The sequence below is a fragment of the Solanum stenotomum genome, chromosome 2 (genome assembly GCF_019186545.1).
Source record: "Solanum stenotomum isolate F172 chromosome 2, ASM1918654v1, whole genome shotgun sequence".
Classification (NCBI taxonomy): Eukaryota; Viridiplantae; Streptophyta; class Magnoliopsida; order Solanales; family Solanaceae; genus Solanum; species Solanum stenotomum.
In genome coordinates, this window is record NC_064283.1 from 65,477,401 (window position 1) to 65,489,695 (window position 12,295).

The window sequence follows — 12,295 nt, forward strand, 5'->3', positions numbered from 1 at the left end:
GTTGTAGTGAATGATAACTATATATAGCTAATGTTGATGGTAAATAATGATGGTTGACTATATATAATAGTGATCAGTGATCATAATTTTCAACATCGATCAATGATTGTAATTGTAAATTAAATGAAGAATAGTTATAGTAAACTACAGATAATACTGATTGTTAACAATAGTAATTATGATTAAAAATCATGATAGTTAATAATATGAATGGCGATGATAGTGGTTGATAATGTTCGGCGTGAAGAACAATAGCGATGAATAAATAAAATTTGTGCAATCAATTGATTGTAAAATAAACATGCACATAGATAGACCATATAGTATAGTAAAATATCAAAGGCTCGTAAATGATGGCCGCCGGCTTTAATGACATTGTTAAGTACGACTAATTAATTCATTAAATATATCTAATCATTGTGCATCAATAAAGCTTAAAATTTTTTGTAGGTAATTTAAATTCTAAACTTACATTTAATTTTTCGAGCTTTTAATTAAAGTATGTAGTGCGTGAAAATTACATAGTAGTAGTAATTATGGTTAGAAAAAGAAAAAACTGAATATTTTCCGTACTTTCTTAGTTTCTCATATTAATTCTGAAACATCCCCCTTTTTCCTTTGAACAATTTTATGTAATTTAGAATATTTATAATAATTTGAGGATAAACTTTTATATCTATATGCAGGGGCGAAGCTACCGTATGCTCAGAGAGTCCAAGCGGACACCCTTCGTCAGAAAATTGAAATTAGACAAACTTCCATAGCAAATAGCCATCTCTTTTGAACACTCCCATATATGTCTAAAATTTACACAAAATTCAAATCCAAATGAAAAAAAATGTGGTTTTTTTTTCTAATAAATGAATAGAAAATACCCCACCCAACATGGACCCCCCCAAAAAAAAAGATAATAAATTCATTGGCAAAAAATACCTACAAAAATCCAACACCACTTCTATGATTTCTCTCCAAAAATCCTTCCAACACCACCTTCTTCTTGTACTCCGCCGAGTTCAGATCAACGTCTCCGGCGACCCCGTCAATTTTTCCGGCGATCACCGCTTCATTTTTCGTTCGAAATCGAGGGAGAAAATAAAACCATGCACACGTACAAACAATGGCACAAGCCTTGCCCCAAAACAACATTATCAATAGGGTCACCATTAGAATAGACATTCCCATAATCGAGTCAAAATTGTCATGACTTAGTACGCGTTCTCGTCGTTGACTTGATTTTTCATCGTCGTTGACTTTTTTTCCGGTGACCGGATTCTTCCGTTTTGGTGGCGGAAGAGATTTTGAGTGGGAAAATTTGATCTCATGTTTGTCTTTTGTTGGATTTTTTATAAAATGATTCGAATTATGTGTACTAGAAATTTTAACACTTCTTGAAAATTCATTTCGACACGTTGAATTGTCACATACCTTGTCTAATAATTTATCCAAACTTTTGTTGTTTTTGTGAATGATGTCCTTTGTTTTATGGTCCTTTGTCTGAAAAAAAAGAGAGGTAAAAATAATAATGTTAAACATGTATATTATTCATTTAAGATAAATAAAGGGCAAGAAGGGAAAACAAAAGTATAACTAAACACAATTTCAATTTCATAAATTCAAATAAAATGAAAAATATTTGAAATAAATCAAGGCTTTAAATGGGGAAAATTGGAGCATAATAGTTATTTTTCCTATTATTTTGTTATTATTGATGAAGTATTATTATTATTATTATTATTATTATTATTATATTTTATAACTAAGTATAAATTGTATTTACGACTTAAATAAATTATAAATGCAAATAAATTCCATCCAAAAGAGAAAGAAATTAAAGATTTCCTATATTTCACTTAGAATTTTTTTTCTAATTTCTAAACATGGATTTGAAAAAAGATTGTGAATGTGTTACCTAAGCTAGGGACTCCACATAGATGGAGTAAATCTAATTTCTTTTACTTTTATACCACCTTTTTTTTATGATCTAGAAATTTTATTAAATGGAGTAGATTACCTACATCCACCCAATCTGTCGGTGCGGAAATAATAGATAATAATTATGAAATAAAATGAATAATTATTTTCTCCTACATTTATTTAGGGATACTAGTTAATCTCAAGATTATTAATTTTATCATTTCTACTACAATAATGAAATAGTTAATCTCATAGAATATCTCAATCTGTGCGATAACCTCCCCCATACCAAACAACCCTTTGTATAAGGATATATTGAACTCCTTTCTTCCTTTTTATAGTATGGTTTCTTCTACTTATAGAATATTTAGTTAATGACAAAGAATACATCATCAAAAATTGTATTGGAATGGATAAGCTTTATTACTCTTAACTAGAGATTTCAATTTAGTTCGTGAATGAAAAAAATTAAAGGCTAGACCATAATTTTGAATTTGTATAAATATATAGTGAATGTCTATTATGTAGAGATCCTCCAAAGAAAAATTTAGGAATTCTATTTGAGACCAAATCAGGTTTCTCCTATAAATAAAGAGTTTTTTCTTTATTGTAAATTATATTTATGAATATCCAACCCTAAACATCCGAATAAAAAGTCTTCTCTCTTAATTTAAAGGATTTTGAATATGAAAAAAGATAGTTTATTGAGTTTGAAAAACTTATTTGTATGTATCAAGTAATTTCTTAAAACAAATACAAGTTTTGATCAAAACAAACTCATAGCTTTCTCTCTAGCTTTATTCTTGACTTCAATAAATCTAGTGTTATACAAATTTGCATTAATCAAGTCAGTAAACTTTGAATAACGAATGATTATATAAAAAACATTAAGAAAATATCTCACAAAAATATATGCAATCAATAAGTATATACATATATATATATATATATAATCGCCAAAAGTTGTGGTGGAGTAGTTTGATTTCTGGGTATGAAATCATCTATTAATATTTTATATTGAAAATAAGATTTTCGGGTATGAATTTCGATTAGTCGAGCGAAAAAGAATATCAAACTTAAATTGAAAACAAAAAGAATTATATCAAATTTACTAGTACTAATATTTACTTACCTTTTTTATATCCTTCTCATGTATATTTGTTTGATTTTGACTTTTAACCGCCGGCGCCTGAGTCACGTCGCCGGCGATCGCCGGAGTTTTAACTTTCTCCGACTTGACCACATGAATTTCTTTACTCCGGTTATCGAACTTATCGGAAATGTCCACCGGAATAGTTTTCGCCGCCGACGAGTTCTTCCGTAAAATTTTAGAAAAAGACAACAATTTTGACTTATTTTTTTTCTTGACTGATTTATTAACAGATAGTAATTCTGTTTCAGTAATTGAAAATCCAAAACAACTCAGAAAATATGATTTTCTGAGTTTTTTGTTCTTTTTGGGACTATCAAATTCCATTTTTGCTATGGAAAATGAAGAAAAAAAGTTTAGGCATGGAGAGGGGTATTTTAGGAAAAAAAAAAAGATAGAGAGAATATTTGGAATTGTAAGTCTTTTGGTGAGTAGTTGGCAAATTTTCTAAAAGGAAACAAGTGTTAATTTATACTTCTAGTTGGTCAAGATAAAAGTGCTTAGTCAAAATAAAGTATGTGTTATATTTATATGAAAAAAAGAAAACTTCGGAAATTTCATGTCAATTTCTAACTTTTTTCCCACCTCATGTACATTATCTATATTGAAGTTTGATAAAATTTAAATTCACATATTATAGATATTATTTTTAAGAGGAGATATTTTCAACAAAAGTTTTTTCGTTTTTATCAGCTAGAATTCAAAATCTCTAATTAAAGGTGTAGATATATCAATCATCCTGCTTATAATATTGACATTGATTTCTAGTAATTTAATAACTCTTTAAGGATATCTTTTTTCTTTTTAGTTTGTGTACAAAAAATGCTACATTTTATATTAGTGATGGATTTTTCTATTGCCAAAACAATAAAAATTGATAGCTACTTTAATGTAGCAATGGATTGTGAAACTTTGTTAGGTACATGCTATTTTTGTGATAGATTAGCAATGAATTTTATAGTAAATATTTTTAACTTTATAGGGATATGTACTTTATCCATTAAACTTTTTAGCTATTTGTATCTTTGAAGGAGAGTGATATTTCTTTTTTACCTTTTATACTATATGATTCAATGTATTTAATCTGGTGTATTTTGATCTCTTTATATGAAAAAGGATATGTTATACTTAAACCTTAAGAAGCTTATTACATATAACAATATATCGAGAATTAAAATGGCAAAACGATTATTTCTAAAAATTTGTGAATATCATAAGCAAAAAGATTAAGAGGACATATTTCAATTACTTGAAAATTAATATATTTAATCAGATATCACAAGAATTAAATTTAAAATTGATCAATGAATTATCAAAAGTGATTTACAAATCTCTTTATGACTTATTAAATTTAAATTTCAATACTTTTCATTTTTTCTCAAATTCACAATGACATGGTGAGAGTTTTTTTTCTTGCCAAGTTATTTTTCTAATTATTAGAAAATCTTCTTACTATTAATAATTATTATATGTTATTATGAAATTCTTAAAATTATTATCTCAAATTTGATATAGAAAGATATATGTTCTTGCAAATCACCTTAATATGACACTCTATTATATAATTTTTTTACACCTAAAAAAAAAGTAAACTATACATCTAAAACTAGAGTTTTTTCTCTCCTTGGTGTGTTTGGTACAGAGGAAAAATAATTGGAATATATATATATATATATTTATTTTTTTATTTTTTTTTTTTATTTTTTTTTTTTTTAAAATAACTTCTTCAAGTAGGAAAATAAATAAATTTTATAAGTGATATTCTATAATTATTAATTATCCTTTTCCCACCCTAATACCTCCCACTCCCAACTCTCACCACCCACCATCCACCTCCCTCACTCTTTATCTTATACAGTCTATCTATGAGTTTATCCACTCATAGGTTTTTTTTCTAGATACAAAATTATTGAGGTAATATTTTTTATTTACGTATCAGATATATTAAAATAAATAAGATATTTTTGTGTGTGGAAATGATTTTCTTACGTACCAAACACACCCTTGATTTACTTGTCATTCTGCCTGTCTTTTTTTGGTTGTTGATTACTAACTGATTTTATTCTACTTTAGCCATAATAATAACAATAATAATTTGTGAAGTGACATCAACCAAATTTAAATCAACTTCACACTACACACATATATATATAATATATACAATGAATTTGGCTTTTACGTCTTAATTAGTTTTGTTATGTTAATTGCATGTTGCTTCTAAAAGATACTAATGTTGTTTTATATTGGTTTTTTCTTTCACATAATGTCCTTATTTGTTTCTATATATTGTCTTGTTGAGCAAGTTCGTTGACATCAACGACATTTGGGGGTATGTTTGGTATTTAGAAAATTGGATAGGTTCGATCTACATTTATTAAGGTCTTCTAAAACTACTACTCTATATTGTGGCAACAAAGTTCTTGATAATTAGCAAGGTGGGAAGGAGGATTTTTCGCTCATTACATTTATTTTTGCGATTCTTTAGTGGGAGGTACTATATGTCTACACTAGTGCTTTTATTTCAAATAAAAGCATGTGCTCTTTCCGTATTTCTTTCGTTTGTCCAGTAACTTTCTCAATTAAGATGAATGAAATTGTTTGCGATAATTTTTAAACATATGAAAAATAAATTAACCATAAATAAAATATGAAGAAACAAGAATATTTTATTGATAAATAATGTGGGGACAATTCTGTTCCTCCCTTGAGTCTTCTCTCATAAGATATTTATCCATGATTTGAGGGCCGTTAGTGGTGTATTTCTTGAACTTGGATGATTTGGACTTGATTTCTATAATTTGAGGGCCGTTAGTGACGTATTTCTCGAATTAAGATGATTTGGATTTGATCTCTTTATAAATATTCCATGAATTTGCGGAATATTTGAGATCTTGATCTTTAAAAATACCCAAGAGTTTATGGGATATTTGAGATGCCTTTTAAGGGAATTTTGTACCCTTTGTATAGGCGTGAACTAAAGTTTAGGGTTGAGTAGCCTTCAAGAATCCTAATTTAAATTGAACACACATTGTAGATTCTCAACTCGAATTGAACACATTTTATAGAGTCCCACAAAATTTCAATGTCTACGAAGGCATCCTCGATTATGATGAATGAGACCTTCTTGAAGTTCTAGAAAGAGATAGCAGTCAATTTATGCAATTGCATTTTATCGATAGTCACAATTTTATTTTACTTTTTATCTTTAATCATCTCTACTTAGTCTTCAAATGTTTGTACAACTATTGGTCCTCATAATCAATTCACAAATGATTACAATCCCATAATAGCAACTTGACCTTTGTTTTTACATGGATTTTTTTTTCAGTTTTGATCTTTTTTCAAAAACTTTGAAAATTATTTTCAAATTTTTTGAAGAACTTGAAGAAATAGAATTTATGAAGAAAAATTGAATAAATGTTGAAAGTTTAGAAGAATTTTTTTTGAAAAGTATAAAACAAACACAACTTATAGTATATATAAATAATTTCTATCCAAAAAATTTCACCTTATATCCCTTTCAAATGGGATCCGAGTAGGTTGAAGCACGAGGCGAATTTATGATTTTAAGTTATACATTATAAATTCTAAAAAAAGTGTATAACTTATTGAATTTTGAATAAATCATTTAAAACATATTAAATAAATTTCTAAATATAAATTAACTTTGCAAAACCGTAGATGGCCTCGTAACTCCGCCCCTTATCAGAGATTCCAGTCATATGAAGGGTAAATTGGATAAAAATAAAGAGAAAATTTTAGAAATAGCAACATAATAGACATAATAAGGCTTTATAGCTATAGTTTTGATAATTGCGCTCTATATCTATAGTTCCGTTTGCTATGGAGGCTGCGGTTTGTATATTTATGTCCGCTTGTATATTTCACTTGCGAATATACAAATAGAGTAAGTATATACTCCTCTGTCTCAAATTATTTGTTGTGTTTCTCTTTGCACTCTTCTTAAAAGAATATTAATTAAGAAATTTGTAAGACTATTTTACCCTCATTTATGTCTTAAGATATAATTTCTCTTTATTGCGGATGTGTCCGATAATTTATTATATTTAATTGGACCTCCAAATTTTTTGAAAAATATTTTATCTAGGAAAACAAGTTTCTTAAAATGAGAAAAAATTCTTAATTCAAATAGGAAAACAAGTTTCACAAATGACATTTCACATTGATTGTGTCATTAATCCATACCCTCAAATACACCTCATCTTTACCTCCATCCCCGTAATGCCCTGTACTCACCACATGACACTTCCACCTCCACCTCTCATCTCTCATTGTATTTCTCTAGATTATATATAATATTTTTAATATAATATTATTTGCTTAATAACGCCAAGTATTAAAAAACAAGTAAGAAACTCATTTTATTTTGCTTCATATTGAGCACACTCTGAGTATATATTTTATTTATGTGGTATCTCCCCATAATTAAAGTGTTTGTAACCTTTAAGAACAATTATTGAGGCGATAATATATAAAAAAAAAAAGTTGTCTTAAACTTTTAAAATATATATAAATCATTTAAGACTGTTACTTTTAGAAATTACAACAAATACTTTGAGGCGAAAGATCTCCATGCAAATGTCCTTGATATTTACAAAAAGATGAACAGTTTTAGTAAAAAATCCAAACCTAATCAAGCACCCAAAATCTCACGTTAACTATAGGAGTAAGATTCAACACCCTTGGATACGGAGTCGCCTTTGTTAGGAAACGCTTTACCTCTTAATGTGGGATGATCCGGCGCAAATTTGAATTTAGTCGGGCTCCAATATGGGTACCGAACACCAGAAGGGAAACCAAAAAAAAATAAAATCCAACATATATGCAAATTCTTCCTACGTCATGGCTAATTAAGTGCAAGTTATTTGACAATTTCACTTACTTATATTTTTAATAATTAGGAAGAAAATTCCAAGACAAAACAAAAATTAAATAACATAAAATAAATAAATTAATGAAAAATTAAAAAAAAAAACTTGAGGGCCTACAAGTTAATATTCTTATGTTGAATCACTTAATTTTCTGTAAATTACATATACAATTTTTGTTTTGTTCCACTTATGGGTCCAAATCTAAACTTAAAAATCCATCAATTCCATATTTGTGTACTACATTCAATCAATGATTAGGTAAAGATGAATCTAAAAGTCAAAATTTGGCTAAAACACTAACTATATAGTATTTTTTAAAAAAATAGAAAACAAAGAAGGTGCATGTTTTCCACTCTGTTTTATATTGTATTTTGCTTCATATTATTAGTTGATCTTTATGAGGTTACTTTAGTTTACCTAATATTGTTTTCTTTGAATGCCTTATTATATATAAACATTTTTAGAAAAATATTTTCTGATTTATTGGTTTTCTTGAAAAATATTTTTTTCTTTAAAAAAAAGTTACAAAAAACATTTTCCTTCAATCCATAGATACACCCTTTATCTTATTTATAAAAATTACATACGACACTTTTTTTAGGAAAAAAAGTTTCTTAAAAATGTAGTTTAAACAGGATAACAAGTCTCACAAGTGACATTTCACATTGATCATCTGCTCCCCACAACCCCACCCTTTTCAACACACATCAATTAGAATAATATTTTTTTTGATAGCTTACATACCAAACACAAAAAAAAAAAAAAAAAAAAATCAACTTATTTTTCTAGATTTTTTTTTTCTTCGTATCAAACACACCCTTTATATCCACTTATTTTTCTAAGTTATTTCCAAACTTTATAGTTGAATTTGTTACGTAACAGCTATTCACTGTAATATTGGCGAAAACAAATCATACTCAATGAAGTAGTTAGAAACTTCCTAATTTTTATCTCATAAAAAAAACATTACTTTTTTATTTTCTCTTTTCATTGATTCAAACAAACTTTAGCAATTGAACATTTTTCAGTAAAAAATTCAGTGAAAAAATAATAATTTCTTAGTAATGTACACACTTTGTTAATATAATATTTTATGATTTTCCAATAGTGTACCGACGCTGTTATTATAAAATTTGAAGAATACTATTAAAAACCAAACGATAATAAAAAATTTAGAGAAGTGAGTAGCTACTGACTTTTTCTCTTATTTTTAATTAACTCTTTAATTATTTACATTTCTCTTTTATTGAACAAAAATCTACATCACTATAAAATATAAAACAAAGTCCATCTATTAACAAGTAGATTTATATTTTTTTTTTATTTGTATGTTCTATGCTCATATTGAAGTCTGATTAAATTTTAATTCTTATATTGCAAAGCTTATTTTTGGGCAATGTTTACAACAAAATCTTTTTTATTTTTAAAAATTCAAATTCGAAATTTCTGGTTAAGGACGAAGAAGAAAAAATAAACTAATACCTACGCGTATATATATATATATATATATCGAACGTGGTTGCAGCAAAATATAGTCATATTGACGTGAAACGCATGCCTTAATTGAATCTTCCACTTATGGATTTAGTGTTGACGTTGACTTGGAAGATCTACTAAATTTTCTTAATATTTAGTGTCCGTTTGGTCATGAATAGTTTTTTTCTAAAATATTATTTCTAAAAATTATTTTTGACATAAAATTATTACAATATTTTGGAATTTGAAAAACTCTAAAAGGTTATTTTAATAATTTTTACTCCAAATCACTCATAAAATTTAGCAAATAGCTTCAATTTTCAAACATCATTTTCAACTATTATTCAAATACTATGTTTTTTTTCTTCAAATTTCACAATTTGTATGTCAAAACGTTCATTTAAAACAATGACGTATAGATATTGGCGAATACGATTCAACAAAATTCAGTAAATTTGACTCAAATTCTATACTTTATTTTCAACTTTTGACTCAATTACAATTTTTTTCTTCGAGTTTCACAAGTTTTATGTTAAAATGGTCATTTAAAACAATGACGTATAGATACTGACGAATACGATTCGATAGAATTCAGTAAATTTGACTCAAATTCTATACTTCATTTTCAACTTTTTTCTCAAATACTATTTTTTGTCTTTTGATTTTTACAAATATTTTATGTTCAAACACCAAAGGCCCACTTAAAACAATGTAAATATCAGTGAAACTATAGTTGACTTACGAATTCGGCAGAATTCAGTAAATTTAGCTCAAATTCCATATTTATGTTTATAAATTTACATATATGTATAAATAATTTATTCAGAACTCATAAATTTAAAATATAATTTCAGCGGAAAAAAATGTGAGAAGAAAATGAAAATATATTTATAGTCGTTTTCTGAAATTACAAGTAATGCTTAACCTTAAAGCTGACAGCCATATAGTTCGTGTTTGCAACTTTGTACATGAGTCCAACTTTGTGACTTTGTCAAATTAATTATCATTAAAATTCTCAAAATAAAATAAATGATAATTTATTTATTTTTCAAAATAAATATTAGTCCACATCATATTCATAAGGTCACACACTTATGAATATGGTGAAACAAACAAAAATATATATTAATGAAGTGTTTGGAACATTATAATATGTTTCATGATCAAATTAAGATAATAGAAGGAATTGTTAAAAGGGAATTATTAATATTAAGATATAATGTGTTTCCCGTAAGCAAGAAAGTAAGTAAGAAGTGTTTCATTAAATGAAAAAAGGATTCATTTTATCCCTAAAAGTAATGAGCAATTGCGGTTCAATAGGTTGAAGAAGGAAAAAATTGAATTATTTTTGATACTATTAGGGATATTTTAAATCCTTTTACGTAATAAAATTCAAACCTCGAACAATCAATTGTGATCAATAATATCAACATTAGGGGTGTACATGGTCGGGTTGGTTCGGATTTTTCAAATATCAAACCAAATCATTTGTGTCGGATTGTTAAATTTATAAACCAAACCAAACCAATAAAACTCGGGTTTTTCAACTTCGGTTTTTTTTTGGATTTTTTCGAGTTTTTCCGATTTTTTGGGGTTTTTCCGATAAAGTATTCATACAAACATATAATTTACTTGTACTTCAAATATTTCTTTAGTTCTACCAAAATACAACTATCTAAGGTGTTTCTTATGAAAATAACACAAACTATGATATGATTAATGACACTAAAATATCCAACAAAAAAATAATAATAATGAAATCACGTGAAACAAATATTGAAGATTAACAAGTCAAAATGAAAATGATCTTAATTTAAAAGTATTAAATCATGCTAAAATAAGTTTAATAAGTATTAGTTATATGACTAAATATTAAAGGAAATTAAAATTAGATTATGTATTTTAATTGTCTAAACCAATGTAAAACTAAAGAACAAATACTCAATATTATTGTCATTCTTAGTGTTGAATTGATTTTCTTTTTGCATTAGTATTAATTTGATTTTGATTTAAACTTTATTATAATTATCAACATCTGTGGACTATAATCTTTATTGAACCATTTAAAATTCTAAGTTTCAAACTTGAAATAATATATTAAAAGATAAAAACTATGAAAAAGTATAAGAAATATTTTAAAAATTATATCGAAGTAAATATTTTTATGTATAAAATAAAATTTTAAAATTATGTATATAATGTCGGGTTGGTTTGGTCTTGGGTTGTTTTTTTTTTAGTTAAAACCAAACCAACCCAAATATAGTCGTTTTTTTTAATACCAAATCAAGTCAAACCAAACCACTAGTCAGGTTTTTATCGGTTTGACTCGATTTGCGATTTGATTCGATTTTCGGTTCACACCCCTAATCAACATGAAATAGTAATACAAATAGGCAGAAAATTTTATCCCTTTCATAGTAATAAATAAATAAATAACAATTTTTTTTCTATCAACAACAATTTATAATAGATTATAGAAGAAACTCAAGTTCAGTACTCATTTAAGAGAAAAAACTATTCGAGAAAAGGCTCATTTATGTCATTCGTTTAAAGTTTGGCTCATCTATGTTATTTCAGTTAACAAATAATGACATAGATGAGTCTTTTCTCAAACGAAAATGACATAGATGAGCCAAATTTTAAACGAATATCATAGATGAGCCTTTTCTCAAAGTTCGATGACAAATTTGAGCCTTTTCCCTTTATTTAAAATCAATTAATAAAATATTTAATGAATCGAGCATTCTCACATGTTGTGAGATTTTGATTATACACAATCATTGAATCCAATCTACTCATCACACACTCAAATTCAAATTTAAATCAGTGTTTTTAAAGACTTCTCAGAATTCATTCGAAGCTT

At 26.7% G+C, this 12,295-nt stretch overlaps 1 protein-coding gene across 1 annotated transcript; it reads right to left on the minus strand.

The window, feature by feature from the left end:
* Window positions 1-896: 896 nt before the first annotated feature.
* LOC125855186 (uncharacterized protein At5g23160-like) lies at window positions 897-3,504 on the minus strand. The gene is made up of 2 exons (XM_049534870.1): window positions 3,047-3,504; window positions 897-1,494 (listed from the first exon to the last, which is right to left on the minus strand). The coding sequence occupies exons 1-2, from the start codon at window positions 3,389-3,391 to the stop codon at window positions 934-936; spliced, it is 906 nt and encodes a 301-aa protein (XP_049390827.1). The 5' UTR covers window positions 3,392-3,504; the 3' UTR covers window positions 897-933.
* Between the last annotated feature and the right edge of the window lie 8,791 nt (window positions 3,505-12,295).

Excerpts from the sequence above, each read along its gene's own strand:
- LOC125855186 (XM_049534870.1), bottom strand. The coding sequence starts at position 3,391 with ATGGAATTTGATAGTCCCAAAAAGAACAAAAAACTCAGAAAATCATAT. Across the intron at positions 1,495-3,046 it reads ATGAGAAGGATATAAAAAAG|ACAAAGGACCATAAAACAAA; the intron begins GTAAGTAAATAT and ends CTTTTTTTTCAG.